The 19,727-nt window shown below is 38.7% G+C and overlaps 1 protein-coding gene across 1 annotated transcript in view; it reads right to left on the reverse strand.

Moving 5' to 3' along the window:
• Nucleotides 1–17,152, reverse strand: part of LOC139456417 (tetratricopeptide repeat protein 28-like) — a 283,334-nt gene extending 266,182 nt beyond the window's left edge. The window contains exon 1 of the mRNA XM_071238117.1: nt 16,795–17,152. Within this exon, the coding sequence (XP_071094218.1) occupies nt 16,795–16,830 (36 nt within the window). The 5' untranslated portion in view covers nt 16,831–17,152. The remainder of the gene's footprint in view (nt 1–16,794) is intronic.
• Nucleotides 17,153–19,727: the final 2,575 nt, after the last annotated feature.

Here is a 19,727-nt window from a genome sequence, read left to right on the forward strand (position 1 = left end):
GGGTCCATTTCAATGTGTCAGCCGCAGTGATCTGAGTGTTGTTACTGTCAATAATGGGGATCACTCACACAGTTTCACCTACATGAATGAAATAGATAATATATGTAAAGCCAGAAATACACTGACTACTTTAAGTAACATCATAGCGTAATAACAGAACTAACCAGGGTACAGTATTGAATTGTTGACATACTATTTCCGGTGATACATGATTGCAGTAATGTCCTTACTTGCTTACTGTGTCAAACAATTCAAACTTATTGTCTTACAAATAGGTGTGATGCTGGAGATAGCTATGCTAAGGAGACACCTCTTACGACGTTCAACTCTACTGTCCACCAATTGGGGTAAGTCCTCAGATGGGCGGCACTTGTGGTTGTGCGTCAGTAGATGACTGTGAAACATGTGGTTTTGAAGATATCTGTGGTTTTACTATTCCCGTTTCGCTTGTGTTTGTTTGCGTTATTAATTCAGTGTTAATATCTGAATTTATACATGGTTTTTGTTGATCGGAAGCAATAACAATTTTATTATTATAACCGATCACTTGACCGATCTTAAGTTCCATATTACTCGGAGACATGTATAGTCCTGCCCCCAAACGTAGTCTCCTCTATGTTGAGGCACACCATATGGCAAAGTTTAACTGGTTCTGCCAAAATTGCATTGGATTGTGGAACCAATCATGCACCATTTTATCGCTAGTTGCTGTGACCCAGTATTTTTCAAAGATATCAGGGAATTTAACAAAAAAATTAGCACCAGAGGCACTTACTGAAATCGACTGATATGTAATATAAGTTGATTTCATATTTAAGTTATGATATAGTATCTTTGCATATTTAATATGTATGTTACACTCCCGAGAATAACAAATGGTCAGTCTATTCAACTGCTTCATGCTATCGATAACTCAGCTGGGCAACTTGAAGTCGCTCTTTGTGATGTAACGTATTACCTGTGGTGGACCAAAATAAATGCTGTGAGAGATAATAATGTGTTTGCAATAGGTGGCAAACACCACACTATATCTGATGGGTATTACAGCGTATGCTCACTCAATGATGACATTTTTAAGCTTTGAGAGCAAGTCTCACACAAAATGAGTCGACATGGATGCTGATTTTAAGCCCTGGAGAAAAGGATGTATATCTTTACAAGAACTTAGCTTGGATTACCGAGAGAATATATATTACCCATCGAAACATTGCATGGAGTTAAATTACCCGATATAGTTCCCTATAGAGAGTTGTGCATCCATCTTGATCAGATCAGTACAACGGATAACATTCAACTCAAAAGTCCTTCAACTCTGCTACGAGCTATTCCAGTCAAAGTTGAAAAATACAATAGCGGTAGAACGGAATCTTTCTCATCATTACAATATAACAAGAGTCATCAGAAAGATGACATATCCCCCCGGCAGCTGTCTGTAAAGTAACCACAAGTAAATGTGCAATTCTGTATGTAATGAGTCAAGAGTTGAATGTTCCTTAAGAAGCATACATTGTTTACCAACAAAAGATCCACCATGGTCGCATCCATATAAAATGGAAAGAAAAATGTGTGTTTCTGCTAACAAATGACAAATTACAAGAAACAAACGTATAGTCAACGAAGTCATCTATATCCCCCACCCATTTTAACACGTTATGGTCCCAAACAAGGTAACTGACTCAAAATTTCTCTTAGCCCATGTCAAAATAGCTGCAATGGAAATGCTAAAATAAACATTTCTAAAACTCCTTAATATCAAATGGCCACTGTTCAGTATGTACTTTATATATGGACATGCAATGTTTGGCAAAGAAATATTTAACAGTTTATTTGTTATACTCCATAAGTGAACCCACCCTATATGAACTTCAATCCAACTTGTTGCCATGGAAACGTAAAAAAAAATTTTAAAAAAATTCCTAACTAGCAAAAGGCACCAGTTCAGTATGTGTCTGGTAGACATGCAAAGTTTTGTAAGAAAGTATTTAACAGTTTTTGAGTCACGCTCCAGAAACGAACACCACCCTTATAGAACCCAAGTCCTACTTGTTGCCATGTAAAGGTAAAAAATAAAAAATTCTAAAATTCCTAAGTAGCAAAAGGCACCAGTTCAGCATGAGTCTGATAGACATGCAAAGTTTTGTAAGAAAGTTTTGAATGGTTTTTGAGTTATGCTCCAGAAACGAACTCTACCCTAAAGAACCTAATTCCAACTGGTTGCCATGGAAACGTAAAAAATAAAAATTTCTAAATAGCAAAAGGCACAACTTCAGTATGTGACTGATAGATATGCCAAGTTTCGATCAAATACACTGAATTTTTTTTGAGTTCTGCCCCGGAAAAGGAAATGATTACGGATGGACAGATGGACAGACGGACGGGCTGATCGCTATATCTCCCCGCATTATATGCCAGCGGGATAAAAAGTGAAAGCGGGGTATTATTTCAGATCTCAAAATTTCTGTATAAGATGTAAATCATCAACCTGTACATATAGGATACATGAATGTAATGCTCCATATTATAAATAATGGTTGCTTCATCAGGCTCTGGAACGCATAGCCTTAGACAATGTTATACAATTGCGCTTTCCAATCTTGGAGAAGGATTCGGTAAACCTGGTACCGATGGAAAGTTATACGCTTTACACTTACAAGATAATGGGTACAATCGGAAAGAAGTTGTATTCACAGCTAATCCAGGAGATTCAAGTGATGTCAACATTAGTAGACTCAATAAAAACACTTCACACAATCTTACTTACAATGATGATGATAAATGGACAATGGTCGAAGCAAAAATCAAGTGGCTACTGAATATCATCATTACCCCACCATATGTGATGACTGGTAAGGCACATCAATTAGCTAAGAAAATAAATAGTGGGGTCGTACTCACAACGAAAAAGTGTGTAAGTCTCTCCCCTGCCAGAAAACCCAGGTCATATGTTATTGAGTCGTCCATCATTAAAAAATGTCAGTTTAAATTTGGTTACTGAATTCAATGATATAAAACAGAACTTGAATGCTATACCTGATCTTTCTACACTTATTCATGGTTCCCACTTTTTTTCTTCCGAAAAATTCCCTGACATTTCCCTGATATTTCCAGAGAACTTAGAACTTTTCCAGACTGCATTACACGGCCTCCATTATAACAACTGGGAGTGGTGTTTTAACTTTATTATATAAAATAGACCAATGGAAACGTCTTTTTTTAGATATTTCTGTACAAAAGTGTGTTATGTTTGGTTTAAGGAAAACTAAGTCACCAAGTAATTATCCTCCCCTTAAGGCCATCCATCTGCCACCATTTAAAGAGTTCAAAGTACAAATTAACTCCATCAATCATTGCCTAATCAAAACATGTATTACAATTATTGAAAATGGACTTCAGGACTAGGATCTCACAACTTTAGAAACATGAACATGAACTAATTAGTAACATTATAATAAAGTAAATACCATCACTACTTTCAGTGCAACATTCATGCACAGCATTTCACAAACTAACCATTCAAATCTACATCTGCACTTTCAAAAGGTCACCAGGGAATAGATAATTATAACCACAACTGAAGTCACCCTAAGTTTTTCCAATGATTTATCTAACACTGATACACTTTTCATTAACAAAGAGCTTTATAGAATCCTAATTGCATTATTTTGTTTGTTCTTGAACAGTAGAACTTTATGAGATTTGAAATTTTACATTCAAATTGATTTCTGAAATTCAAATGGTAAACTAATACCAAGGCAATGTAATATTTTACTCAAAATATTTTAAATTTAGAATTTAGTTAGCTCTGGAGGTAAGGGGCGCAAATCCCTATCAGCCACATTGACCTTGACCTTGATATAGTAAAATTTGACAAATACCTCTTTTTCAAACGAATAAACTCCATTGCTTAAATTTGAGTGGCTGCCACAACCATTAAATAATATCTAGAGAGTATGAGTTCCTAGAGCAAAAAATCCCTGATAAATCCCTGATTTTGAAGTTTTTAGTGAATTCCCTGATATTTCCCTGACTGGAAATCTTTCCAACACATTTCCAGGTTTTCCAGGTTTTCCAGTGCCAGTGGGAACCATGTTATTATTGAAGTCTTGTTTGGAGATGCACCAGAAGATGCCTTCTAAATACTACCAGGTTAATAATTAAATGGCTCAAGAAACATGAGCATCAACGTTGCAGTATTATTTATATGGGATTATCACCCGTTGCAACCCTTGAGGGGGTCCAAGTTAATAAAGGTGAAAGAGCTTGGCTTACTAAGATATTTATGCCGCATAATATACATTTCATAAGGTTAATGTATACTCTCAAAACATTTAAGCAAGATCAATGGGCGATCTTTTTTAATTTATCTTCCCTTCACTAACCCACTAGGTGTGCTGACCCGGACGGTCCAACCTTAAACTGACGGCGCATGTGGTATGCGTGATACGAACACTACATGTTACTATGACGCCTATAGACAGTCAACTAGTATAACCTTCACTTCTATCGGCAACGGCAACGGTCACGCTTGTGTGTGGACAGCATATCTTTTCACCTAAACAATGGTTTATCTATTGTCATGCCCGGAAATAAATGTTCCTTGATTTAATGATACATCAGGGATGACCACGACTGATTATATTGTAAGTTAAGCACTAGATAGGCGTTCCATGCGATGCGGTGAGATCAGCTGATCGTTCATTCCAGGTCGCTTTGTTGACGTTTTGCAATCGGTACTGAAAGTGTTGCCCTTGATACATGAATATCACACTTTTAAAAATTAAGAAGATTTTGTATACATTCCTATATCTATGTTGCAGTATTGCCGAGCAGGCTACATCATATGCATGCATTTCAGTTTTTACAGCGGTACGCAAAATGTGAAGGTCTAATGCAACGTAAAGTTGCCCGTAGCCTCAATGTTGTGAATATTGACAGCAACACATGTAAGTATTTGTCAGATATATAACTGAGAGCAATGAGAAATGTTTTCAAGAAATTGTATGAGAAACAGGCACTGTAAAATTCATCAACTCGATATCAAAATACAATGTTAAAATAAAGGAAATGGAAATCACTGAAATCTGATATTTAAGGGTTAATTGATGCATGTTGTAAAAAAGGAATTTATGTATGAATGGTGGCTGTTTGTTGCCAAATACTACAATGATTATATTTCTATATGATCAATGAAAGATATATATTATTTCGGACTTTTTTAAATTTTACAAAGTAGAAAAAAAATAATTTTCAGACACAGAGGACCCTATATATTAGTTAAAATACATATTCAAGAGTATTTGTACCAACTACAATTTTTATAAAATAAAACAATATATTCATACTAATTTTCAATCTCTATAATGTTGATTGCATTAACCATGTTAACATTGCAGTGTCTACATCCAGTTTGCATTGACAATAATCATATGATTCTAACACAGATAAAGCTCATTAATTAACAACGTGTGTGGTCAGTGACGTATGGTTCCTGTAGGAAGTGACAACTTGGAGAGGATGGCTTGCGGTATATACAGTGCCAAGTCAGCACATAGTGGTAGTGGTTGTTGTCTAGGTGCCCCGGAGCACCCAGCCTAACCCTAGCTAGGCTACGGGTAAGACCTTTCTTTTCTCCTTTCTCTTACTTACTTACATTGGAGATTTTACGTGAGCTTTCGGACTCTAGCGTACTTCACACACGGTCTCCTTTCTCTCTGGACCAAGGCTTTTATATAGCCAAGGTCACCTGACATTTTGTAAGTAATAAATATAAATGTCAACAGTAATTCATCAGCAGGATGGCAGACGGTCGATGTACACAAAAAGGGGATTAACAATTGGGACTAGCATCTTATAAATAACAGCAATTAAGTGTTTCGAGGCATATAGATGTCATGGATCCAGGGTAATGAGCCTTTGCAATTAAATGTTCTTCAGACAATGGGTGTCGTAAATCAGTCGCTATGACACTTAACTTCATCAGGCCTTGCTTTTTATGTTTCCTTGTTCTAAGCTGATGTTTCAAATTCCAACAATAACAAATTGTTAATGTTATTTTTTTTTTCTCTTCACACCAACAGATATCTGCATTGCACAATGACTCTTATTATTTTATTCAATATCTTGGCATACTTGTTAATGTGTACTAGTATTTGATTACACTGCATGAAATTTTAGCAGTGATCTGTTTCTGAACTGAATATTATGCCAATAAAGATAAGTAACAGAAAAAAAGGACTCTGTTATTCTTTCATGTTTGGAGAATAAATCAATTTCATTGTGAAAACATATTTAATTTCTTACATGAGTTAGTTTGATCTTCATAAGATCAAAATAGATCCAAATTAAATTGAGGAGATTAAATTATGCAGTCTAATTCATTTCAATCAGTCTGTCTACAATCCAGTCCTATTTTTCAGGCAATGATAAATGAATGAAAATTTAAGAAAAATATACTTTGCCTGAGTGAATCAGTCAATGTACATATTGACTGAAATTTTCAGTCAATATACATATTGGGCCTGATTATAGACACTGACTGTAACATATGTAAGTATAATCTGTTATATGCAAAAACAAATAACATAAAAAAATCCATTTATCTACATCATGGGGTTCAATTTGCATTTATTTAACAATCAGAAGATTTTATGATAAACTTTCTAAATTCATATTTGCTATATGAAAATAATATCTACAAAATATACTTTATACTACTGGTATCTTGAAGTAATGTTGAATGAAAATCAGGATACATAGCTACAGCAGGATAGTGTGTGGGTTTATATTGGAAATAATTTGTCAACATTAACATGATTAAAATAAATAGAATGTTACTAAAACAAGAAAATAAAACAATGGTTTACATCTATTTATGTATCATACACATTTTGTTTGGGTAGTCAGTATGATTTGTTGTTTGTCGGGACAAATCTCTGTAATTTACTACTATTTTAAGAGCATGAGTATCAGAATTCTGTAAGAAATTATTTATTAAATTGAAGTCCATGGTAGTATTTGTTGAGATTTGAATGCTTCGAATTGTGGTGGGAAATAACACAAAGGCTGATAAATACAATGAGTCTGCATTATTTCATCGATGCAATATGTTAGCCCAGATTGACAGAATGCCTCGCTGTTTTCTGACGTAGAAAATACCGTGGCAATATACTGCTTTTCATGATGTTTTTTCCCGCTATCTTCCATAGTGACAATTCGTCTTGTAGTTGAAGACTCAACAAATGTTGATATTATTAACTAATAATCACTACAACATATCTGCTTGTTAAAAAACTTCAGTTATAAACGACAGTTTTTGAATGAAGGTGCAACAGGGTAACTCTTCAGCTTGGCTCGGTCTCTACATGTCACTAATGGTCGCAGCGCGCATTGATCCGGGAACCAGACCGTAAGCGACAGGGTGGACCGTCGCTTATATAATTTCAAAATGAGAGTTATTGCCCTTTGGAACAAAAAGATCGCCCATTAAAGACTGTTATATGATATAATAATATACATGATGGGTTTATATCCCGCACTCGATGAAGCATCTGAAAAGATGGATACTGTTGATGGATTTCGATTACATCAAATAAGCGACATAAACCATGGAATAGAGAAGGAGAGGGAGTTGAGACTTGGATTGTATAAAAAGTACCACAGAGCTGTGAATGCTCTCGATGGAGTTGACACTGCGCTTGTAACAGCTGGCATGGGATTCGGAGTAGCCGGTGTTAGTTATTATCGACTATAATCGCCGCGCCTATCGTACATTGTATGGAAGTAGCAGCCAGAGTCTCTGGACTGGCACGAATAGCGATAAAATTTCTTTCTAGTAAGTTGCAAAAGAAAGTATTAAAACATGATAATATTTGGATCCTTGCCGAAGCAAAGTTGAACAGCATTGAGGATCATATTTCAACAGCACTGGCTGATAGTAAGATATCCGAGGATGGTTTCGTTTAGTGTTGTCAGAACTCACCAAATACAACGTAATGAAACAGGAGATTCGATCCAATTCTCGTAAGACCAGTGGTATTAGCGAAGACGAGGGAAAAAAAGTTCATAGAACAGGGGGGACAACAAGCACGTCAATTATTCCGTGCCAAAACCAAAGAACTGGTTGGAGATTGAAAATAGATTGTTTGATCACATTTAAACAAATGCTTACACAATCTATAATAATGGAGAATTACAAGCCAATCAAATGGCGAGAATAACCACAGGGTTTATATTATATCAGTGATGTCAAACCAACCAAATACGGTCTTCAATTGTTTCTTTCCAATTTCGAAAAAGAGTATATAGTCTGGTCTCCTTGTAAAATGAACAAAGAACTTAGTAAAAATGTTGAATATCACTTTGTTCAAAATAATGGTATGCTTATGAGTAAAAATAATAGAGATATTTTCATTACAATTTAGTTAATCTGATGATAGTTGAATCGCATCATCATTTCGGCATAAAAAATTCCCTCTGCAGCAGCAGTATAGGTATATAAATCTGGCTCCAGGGGAAGTGAGCCAGAACCCCCATCATCTATACTACTGATGCCCATTTATTGTGCCAGCACACTGAGATACCATGCTGCAGTTTAACATGAAATACTCCAATCAGACACAGTATACTGACTCTGAGCCAACCAGTCCTTGTTTTTGCCTCCCAATGCCGAACACCAGGCAGGGTAACAACAAGTACTATCTTTTAACATCTTTTGGGATGACGCGGCCGGGGATCGAACCCCTGACCTTCCACTCTCCGGGCAGACGCTCTACCACTAGACCACGGAGGCGGTCAGCAAGACACTGAAGGTGCCACAGTAAATTGCTGAGTGGAAGACGCAGGCGCCTGACAAAGAGTGGTGTATGTGCTCTATACATGGCTTGCATAAAGGATTGCATCCACATCAGGTCCATGAAAGGCGTGGATGGGAACCGAGGAGGCGCAGGTAATAATTGGCCCTGAGGGTTGGATAGCTCAGGTGTAGTCACTTGACCCGTAGACGCAACCAAGGTAGTGTTTGTTGGCAGGTTGTGTAGGAATCGTTGCATTGCCCTGAGCAGTTTATTACCTGAGCAATTAGTTCAACATACAAGCATAAAACACAAGCCAAATTAAATTGAAATAATAAACAAGTTGGTTGTCTTTAATAAAGAGCAAACCAAACAAATTTTATTACCCACAAAGGAATTTATGTCAAAGTAAATTAATGTATAACACTATAATAACCGTACAACGGTTTAAAGTGCAAGTAACTAGTGCCAACTGTTATGCAAAGGTTATTATAGATATGATTAATATGAACTCCAATTATGGAGAACTAATCAAGTTAAAATTTACAATAGTGGATAATAAGTGTAATATAAGAATAGTATAAGACTATAACCATGGATAAAGTGCTAAAGGTATTTACACACAAGGCTAATACCTAGCTGGCCATGAAATACAGAATGATATTTATGAAGGACCATGACATGTTAGCAATTCAAAATGGTGGAACAGAACAACAACACAGGAAAAACTATGACAAACTGCCGCCTTCATCATGTTCATGTGGTAATAATATGTATTATTGCATATAAAATACACCAATATTTATATTGTGTAACAATTTGGTTTTATTTTCTGATACATAATTTGCCTGACCATGTACATGATGTATGATGTTTTGGTGTTGCCTTAAAATAACGAATTAACCCTGGGTAACATGTGACAAAAAAAATCTGTTTTTCTTTTCTTTGATTATGTTAAGATGAGGATGTTTTCACACGTTTAACACAAAGAAACACATTGTGAAAGTAACATGATATGGATTGTATTGAGGTGAGCCACCTCCAAGTGACAAGAATGCATGACAGTGTTCAAAATAAGTTTTGTATCTGCCTAAAATACACAACATATATCACCATTTACAAATTAATTAATCTACAGAAGTGAATAATGTATCGAAGCACTGGCACTTATTGCAACATTTAGTGGTGTTGTAATCTGGAAGTGAGGATCAGATGGCTTCCTGTTGAAGGATCACCAGGGACGAGAGTCCATGCCAAAAACACATAATATTCTGTGGTGTTCGTAGTTCAGTGAATCAGGATTACAATGTAACTGATTCGTAATTCCATAACTTGTTCCTTAAGAATATAAACTGATGAAAACAACTTTTAGAGAGGATCTAGATTTCAAAATATGTCTACTTACTAGTTTCACAATACCAAACAGACTGAAACCCTAGGATTAAAAAATACTGCTTATCCAAGACAAATTATCTTGAGGACTGAGCAAAATGGCAATGACTGATGCCCGCATACCTTGTACCTCATATCATAAAGGTCATGACAAACATTTAAGGATTGACTGTGGATATCTTTCAGTTCTATATGAATCAGCATAGCAGATTCTTACAAAAGTTTGCACATCGTTTTTCAATTCATACCTCAATGAACAAAAAACAAGAGTTTGCGATTAACGTGGCTATCCCGCCCCTGTTGCAGAATTTATGACATAATTAAATCTAAACAAACCCTAACCTTTTTTAACCGAGGTGGAACTTGGCATGGAAATTGTAAAAAAAAGAAGTGTTTGGAACCTAAGTCCATCTTGTTGCCATGGAAACGTAAAAAATAAAAATCTCCAAATATTTCTAAAAAGCAAAAGGCACCAGTTCAGCATGTACCTGACAAACCTGCAAAATTTCATGAAAAAATATTGAACGGTTTCTGAGTTATGCTCCGGAAATGAAACATGACGGACAGACGTACGGATAAAAACACAGTCAATCCTTATATCTAAATTTGATAACAAAAACATGTGTCATCTGAAATAGTTCTACCAACAACAGTTTTATATATCAAAGCAGACTAAAATAATGAGATCGATAAACATTCCAGGTGAAGGAGTAAGTGAGTTGGGTTTAACGCCGCTTTTAACAGTATTCCAGTTATCACAGCGTGTCAGCTTAATGTGGGAGATAAGCCCGACGTGATGCAGGTCTCAGATGTTTACCATTTCGGTGAAAACCACGAGCACGGGTTTGGTGCTGACAAACCTTGAAACATAATCTGGGTGAACCGGGATTCGAACCCACAATCATAGGTTTCTGGTGTGCCCAAGGGATGCGACTCTGCACAGCGAATTGTGGTGCCTTAGATGACTGGGCCACCCGTGCCCCCCTCCAGGTGTAGGAATACATACTTAGGCATGACATGAATCAGATGATTGTTCAATTTATGCACATAACTTGACACGCCCACAACATTTTATCGCCCAACAATGGAGAGTAGGATCAAAACATAGTTCATAGAACCTGTCAATCAAGGCAAGAGGCAAGAAGAGCCACAACAGTCAGACTGTAACAAACCGGAACAAATTTTCCTGGGAGAAGGGGATTGTTTCAAATTACTAGGTCAGTTACCGCGAGATGCAAACATTGGTTCCCCGAGAAAGGGAGATACAGTTGGTAAAATGCGGGTTAGAAATGAAACCCAAAGACATGAAATTTGTGGAACCCAGGCGAGCGGACAAAAACAGGCAATCGAGTTTGCACGTTTGCTGTTTCCTTCCTTCTCGGCCTTCGGTCTCAAAGGGTAGTTTGGACAATAAAGGTGCATGAATTTCGCTAAATGTCCTTGGCATGACATTATACGTGAGCAGAAAGGGAATTTCCCTCAACTGTAATATTTTGATTCACCGACCTTCTGTTGTAAAAGTAGTCTGATTCGGTGGGCGAATATGAATATTTTACATTTATTGGGAAATGGAGGCAATAACATGTGACACAATAACGAAAATTTAATTATGATTACATAGAGATCATCACGAAAGTACTTATCATAATATTTTTAGTTTGATTTTTATATGACATCTTTATAAAATTTGACATCAGGTTAGCAAATCCATTAAGATTAAACATGTGAAACTAGAACAAGATAATGATTCAGAAGAGATGTAAACTATACATGTTTGCTATCCTCAACCACGGGGTATTGATTGTATGCAGATTTGTACGATGGGTTTGAAGTGCTTCCCCATCAAGCATTATAGGGTATCGTCAGGTCTCCCGTAAGCGCTTTGTTCAGCAGTCCCTGCAGCACTCGAGGAGGATGTCGGGTTTTACAGGAATTCCTTCAGCAGGAGTCCCCTGTGATTACTTCCCAGCCCTCTACATCGGGTTGGGTTCTACCCACCTCTCCAGGGATGTCCAAAGTCACTCTTCCAACTGTGCCTACCCAGGCGCCTTGGGTAGTTAGAGCATCTACACCTGCTATGACCTCCAAGGCTCGGCTGACAGCAACTGTAGTGATATCTCTCCCCGTGCACCTCTGGGCTCATCTACAAGACCTGCTACTTCGGACTCGTCTACGATACCTGTGCACCTCTGTGATTTTTGCACCTCCGGCTTCACCATGACATCTGTGCTTACCGTCCCACGCGGTCGTTTGCGCCTCAACTGTATCCGGCACCTGCCTACCAGTGTGAACCTCTTGTGTCTTACGCACCTCCAGCGAAACTGACAACCACAGCGCCTGTGGAGGCGCCAGCTCATCAAGGTCACCAAGCATCTGCTGCATTCCCGACCGCTATATGTCTACAGCATCATGCTTGGTCAGCTTGGGTATGCCGTCTTCCTCTTGCGTCCCGTCACCATATGGGTCAGCATGACCCGGTGCTTCCCCCAAGCAATTGTCACCTTCAAAAGTCCCGGTCCAAGAGCCATTCACCTATCCGCCGCTCGCAGCACTACCAGTCAGATTCCTCTGAAGGATCCTTGGTAGATGACTATGAGGCATTTTCTGAGTGGGACACCCAACTCAGCCTTGCCCAGATGCTGGACTTGATGGTAGATCGCCTGACTGTGGTAGCTCCTTGACCTGGAACTGGCATTGACAAGAGGGACACCATTTGGTCGCATCCCACCTCTATTCTCCTGGTCCTATGCTCAAGGACATGGTAAAGGTGCCCAAATTCATGAAATCACTGCCATCCGCCATCTGGGATACCTGGCAGTCCAACTGGGAGTTCAAGCACGAGCTTCCTCATCAGTCGTGGTCTGTTATGTCATGATTCAACAAGATATCTGACACTCACACCAAGGTCTCGAGCAGTGCTTGAGATGAGATGGCCCTTTAAGCACTGGAGCATGTGTCCCAGAACCTGACACCCCGCTCTTCCAGGACGGATAACTACAGCGCTTGGTGCTCCTTTCAGTCCTGTCATGGTAAGTTCCAAAAGAGGAGGGGTAGACAATGAACCCTCGGATAACCACAACTGGGAACTCCCACACCCAGTCCAAGCAGTCAACTCCTCAGTAGGTGGGAGACAGGGTCTCTTCTGGATCCATTCATCCAAAACATACTAGGCTATAGGTACTGCCTCTAACTAGCTGCAGACCCGCCGTTGACAACAGAACCTCCACAATGGCTCTACCCCAGGAAGCAGCAGCCGCATCTGGTGGCCAACACAGACATTCTGTTGCAAAAAAAAGCCATAGAGATTGTGCATGCCCCAGCCCTAAGACTAGGGTTCTACTCTCCCATCTTCCTCATCATGCTCATACTCAAGAAAGACTCCGATGATGAGGATGATTCACAATCTCTCCCTGTCCAAAGTGCACCAGTTGGAGCCTTACACTGCTCAGGACCATAATCCATGCCTAATATTCCCTGATCTGTCTCAACCTACAGGATGCTTACCTGCTTGTCCCTATCCATCCCAGCAACTGGAAGTTCCTTAGGTTCCAATTCAATGGTGTCCACTACCAATGGGCAGACCTCCCATTTGGCACTTGAATGGCCCTGTGGTTATTTACCCACTTCACCAAGCCAATAGCTGCAACCTGCACCTGAGGGACATTTGGTTTGAGTCAAACATAGACAACTGCCCTCTGAACCATCCTAACGCAGTCACCCTGTTCCGTCACTGGGACTTCACCTGCCGCTTTCTCCATTGACTGAGATGTATGGTGAACAGGGCTAAGTCGGCATTCATTCCATCTTACCATGGGACAGATTGCTCATGTTACTGCGCCATGTGTCACCTACCCTTCAGCAACCACTCACACTTCGCCAGTGGCAGGTGCTCCTGGGATTGCTCACATCGGCCCAGGACCTAACGTCTGAGGTCACCTACACCCGATAAAACAGTCCTCGCACCTTACATCAGATGTCTGGATCCTTGCGTATCCTTCACTCTACTGCCTCACCTCAGGACTCATCTCAGCTGGTGGACGGTAGCTTTGAATGTCTTTGGAGGGAACTCCTTAAGTAAGTAATCCACAACATCACACCTGTTAGTAGATGCCTGGGGTGTGCATCTAGTGGGCCTGACGCCTTCTGGGCTGTGGTCCAACAGACGGCACATCAACAACCTTGAATTCTGGTCCTGCACATTCTCAAATATCAGAACATTTTAGCAGACGCTCTATCCAGAGAAGACAGGATGGCGCCCACAGAATGGAAGCACCATCCCATGGCTTTTCATCCTGTGTGTCAGCGCCTTGGTCATCCTGTGTGTCAGCGCCTTGGTCATCACAACTTCGGCCTTTTCTCCACTTGTCAGAACTACAAGATCCATACTTATGTCTCCCTCATGGCATGAGTGGTCAATGCAAACAGCATCCCTCGCCCTCCGATATAGGATTTAAATGTGGTACTTCTGTGTTTGCGTGGTCCTCGATTCGAGTCTCTCCATGCAACATCTCTTTAAAACCACACCAAGAAAAGATGACCTTCCTCTTGTCACTGGCCACGGCAACAAGGGTTATCGAGCTTCATGCACTTCATTACACCTGTACACTTTCAGTGTGGTACGCACAGAGCTGTTCACCTCGGGCTGAGCTGGGACTTCATTGCCAAGAATCAACTACCAGGACAGCTACACAGGTCCTTACCATCCCACCTCTCTCCTCCAGTGTGGGCGCTGTAGATGAGGAGGAACTCCTACTGTGCCCTGTACCTGACCTGAGTGTTTGCACGCCCAACTTTATACATCAATTTCTAGACACTAGCATGTCAAGTGCACGCTATTTTCTTTTGCTGCATTTTACCAGGACCTCCTCATATTCTCGTTTCTTCCACAGACAGGATTGGTAGATTAGTTGCAGATCTTTGAAAGTGATATACTCGACGGCTGAAGCTATCAACTTAGGGGATTTTTGCTCAAGAAACATCTGAAGGTATGCCCTCCGCTGTATACCATCCAATTCAAATGCATTAAGGAGTAATGCGTAGTACATCTAAGGGCCCACCACTCAAAAGACTTACCTCCCTAAAATATGTTCAGATGTCACATGACAAGCAGTAAAGTTTACGTGACGTCATCACTTGCGTTGTCACATGTGTGCTGTACAATGGGGCCCGCTTCACAACTGGATGAAACAACTTTTTCATGAGCTGAACGTCACATAGCTTCATTTCGGTCAAAATTATGCATTAAGGAGTAATGCAGGATAAGTATACAATTGTGAAAATATTTATCTTTTGCTTTAGATTAAGGTTTTGTTAAATCTATTATCAATTACTGATTAAATTTAATCTCTAATTGTCTCGCAAATTCGCTAAGGTTGGCTTGTTGTATCTGCCTTCCACAATTGTTCAAGAGTGCATGCTGTTAACTTAGACCCTATTCTGCATGCAAATCTTTATTAAGTGGATTAAAAGATGTGAATGCAACAAGCTTGAAAACACATATCTCATGGATTTTATGAAGCCTTTGTACAGATAATAATACCCAAAAGAGCAATTAAGTCAACATGATCATTATTATTATCATGGCCATTCTGACATTTTACCCATGACCATTACGACATTTTTGTTGTGGGCGTTACAACATTTTTGGAGCCATTTTGACAATGGGTTTGTGGCCCTCTTGACTTTCTGCTTTTGAGGCCTTTCGGACATGAGACCGTTTGGACTCAACAACCCCACTGATTAGAACCATTTATATAAAGTTTGATGTAATTGATGGTAGGAACATCTGTGACATATTTTGACTTCATCGCTATTAGTTGAGCCATTTCACAGCAGTTTAATGGGCAGTCGGGTGGATTAGTGGTTAAAACATTCGCTCATCATGCCAAAGAACTGGGTTTCGATTCTCGACATAGGTTCGATTACCGACATGGGTACAATGTGTGAAGCCCATTTCTGGTGTCCCCCGTCATGATATTGCTGGAATATAGCTAAAAGCAGTGTAAAACCAAACTCACTCACAGCAGTTTAATGACAGAGAGCTTTTGCCAGCATATGGATAAGTTGAGGATGACATAAGCTAACTAGAGCATATAGTCCAGTTGAATGACAAGCTGGATTGCCAGGGTCATGACAATATCTCAGAGATTTTCTATGCCCTCACAAAACCAATTATGAGGCATAACAAATATCAAAATACATACACATAGTCATGTTACTATTCCAATTCTAATGTATATATATATGAGTTGAAAGCGCTAGCCAATAAAGACTGTGTTCAATCTTAATCCACTTGTTTAATTATTACTATATTTATATATATATATATATCAACTACTAAATAAATTACTTCAGGAGGTATCAGCACATATATACATACACTATGAACTGCTGAAGATGTCTCTGCAAATTACAAGTCTCTGAACGGTCACTCTCGTCATAAACACAACTTTCTTTGCCATAGAAGTACGATATCATAAACGGCCAATTCGAAATCATACCCAAATACTAGTTTGAAACGTCTTTAGAGTGTTCGGTTGAAAACACGTTCTCTATTGAACGTCAGAAAAAGGCTAAATTGGTATCTCGGACTGAACCTAAATCACATATTTACCTTTTTGTCGGATCGCCGTTGTTTATTGTTTTCCATGTTTCACAAAATCACTGAAACTAAACAAAAGCAACAGCCAGGTAATTCCAGTGAATCGCTTCCTTCCATTCTTCGTTTATCCAATGACAATTTCTGAAGTCCGCCATGTTTGAATCCAGTGACATTGTTGTGGACTGAACTAAAAGTTGTCAATATCCATATCTTGGTGATACAAGGCTGCGATCAACAAGTAGACACGAAAAACGGCATCTCCTTTATCATACGAACCGTTTTACTGACTTTTGGTGTAAAGGTATAGATTGTACATGGTTTTTTTCTTATGTGGGTCACAGATAGCGCACCTTCTTAACTCACCTGCACATATGACTACCTGAGGAAATTGACAAGCTCGATTACAGGGACAACAAAAGGGAGACAATCGCTGTTACTGCCTTTACAAGACATATTCCTGGTGATAGTCGGTATCAACTCAGTGCGTCGTCTTCTCTCCTCTGAAGCGTTGTTATGAAACACTTTGATAGGTGTTGCTTTTTCATATTCATAACATAATATTGTTGACAAAGTAGCACCATATACTACTGACGAATACTTATTTCATAACCATCATTTTGACTTCAAAGTTGATATTTCATATGAGAAACAAATGCCCAAATAATTACAATTTTTACCATGTCAGGTATACTACCGACTAGTGTTTTGAAAGAACATTTGTAATCGGATTTTTAGAGGGCGTTGAACTATTTGGGGTAATAAATTATTGCGTAGAAAACGTGTAGAAAAAAGAAAATGTGATGGTAGTCGTGTGCCATTGTTATGGCCACTCTTTCTTAATTCTTCGCGCCACATGAAGCAGACTCTGTTGCCTGTGCTTGACAGCTGACATCGTATTTAGTTAATCCAGCCTTATTGAGTAAACACAGAACTTTGGGAAAAATAGCATGTAACTTGGCATAGTTGTAGTTTCTGACATTCTAATGAAATTCCAGTATATCTCGTATGGACATGGCCCACAAGCTATAAACTAGGTCATGAAAAGTGAGTAAGTGAGTTAAGATTTAAAGTCACATCGGCTGTAATTCAGCCATATTGTGACTATAACAAGTTATACATTTGGACTTTATAAATAACTGTCAACAAAGGACAGTAAAATAACTAGATTTATCACAGATTTATTTGAAACTTGTAGATAAGCAGGATTTTCATCATCTCTTCAGGTGTTGGTGATTATTGGCAAAGTTAGCCGAAATTTAAAAGAACACATATATTCTACAATTAAAACTATCAATAAGGTCAATTTCTTTTTTTTAAATCTGATAATTAAATAAAAACTTTCGTTAGTGAAAAGACCCGCAATAGATGATGATTTATAACATTTATCCCTTGTGATGGAAAATCAATAGTCAAGGACATGCTTGACCGTGATTCTCTCATCTCAAGGGATACAACACGGAGGATCCTCATCCAACAAAAACTCATGAGTGTATCGGGAATGGCTAATACGACGTCGTCGTAGAATGACCTCTTCAAATCTGGACTGACAGCCCAAGTAGGTGTAACCTAAAGTTGGTTGAATTTCATGTAACTACTTGGATGCCCCACTTCTTTTGTATTAGATCTCTGCTGCAATATCTAATAGCAGGCATATAATCACCGTATGGGATTAGAAGTGGTGTCACCGATTTGTTGAGCGCTGCCTTTGCAGCAGCATCGGACATTGTGTTACCAATAATACCAGCACTGCTGGGTAACAAACAAAAGACGATGTCATAATGACCTGTAGCAAGATCATTATGTAGTTCTATGATGTCACATACAAGTGAATGGTGACAGGAAATATTCTGAATGGCCCGAAGAAAGGAAAGGGAATAAAAAAATATGACGGACTGTTTATGCTTAGATTGTGTATGTATATATTTAGAGCTTTTAAAATTGCCTTTGATTCTGCTGTAAAAATTGATGATACGGAATTGGATCCAATGCCAGTGGCACCGGTGTCCCGGTATAAACTCTCCCCCGTACAAATTCTCCTCCCGGAGATTTTATACCGGTACAGATTCTCCCCCTGATTATTCGGTTTGTTGCAATGTCTTTAAGTACTATATTCTTTAAATAGTTATCTTTAATGTAAGGAGGGTTACTTTGAAAAATAGATTATGAAATATGGTCATAAAATAATTTTAAGACATAATCATACCAAACAAATTTGAAAGAAATGACTTAATGTAACAAATACATGTACGGTTACTGTTGTAACAGAATTTAAAAATCTTAATAATCCTCGTAAACATTCGGTTTTAACACTAACTACGTAAAAACCGTCAACATATCCACGCGCGCCTCCCCAGCTCAGGCTGTTCGTTATACTCTGATTTAAGATCTAAAATATATTCCTTAATACAGGCTACGATTTGAAAATGGTATCAGTGTAATATCAGTGGCTAGAATATCATGGTGCAAGCAGGTTTCTGTTAAACATACAGCATCATAACTATCTAATTCAGCACTGATAAAATCTACTTTGTCTTTAAGACTGCGTACGTTAAGATATATAATCTTTAAATCTGGACTATGCAAAGGTCCTGGATTCGGATGGATATCACCGCAGCCGAAGAAAAAAAGTAAAACTAAGAATGATAATCGGAAATTATATAAGCAAAGTAACCCAAGATATAGAGAAATGTGTATCATCTTTCCAAAATGATTAGCATGTAGAATAGATTCAAAAACACCCACCACCAGCCTGTATTGAACAACATCAACCGGTATCGTCAAAGCAAAGTGTACATGTAATTGTTACAATCGGGCTGGCGGTGAATCTTAATGAAGAACACCTTGTTAAAAAGACACACCGAAACTGATTTGCATAACTGATGACCACAACATATTGCAAAATATCAAAATAGTAAAAATGATACAGTATAACCTCACACTGAAGA

The sequence above is a fragment of the Haliotis cracherodii genome, unplaced genomic scaffold (genome assembly GCF_022045235.1).
Source record: "Haliotis cracherodii isolate W230 unplaced genomic scaffold, xgHalCrac1.p SCAF_11, whole genome shotgun sequence".
Classification (NCBI taxonomy): Eukaryota; Metazoa; Mollusca; class Gastropoda; order Lepetellida; family Haliotidae; genus Haliotis; species Haliotis cracherodii.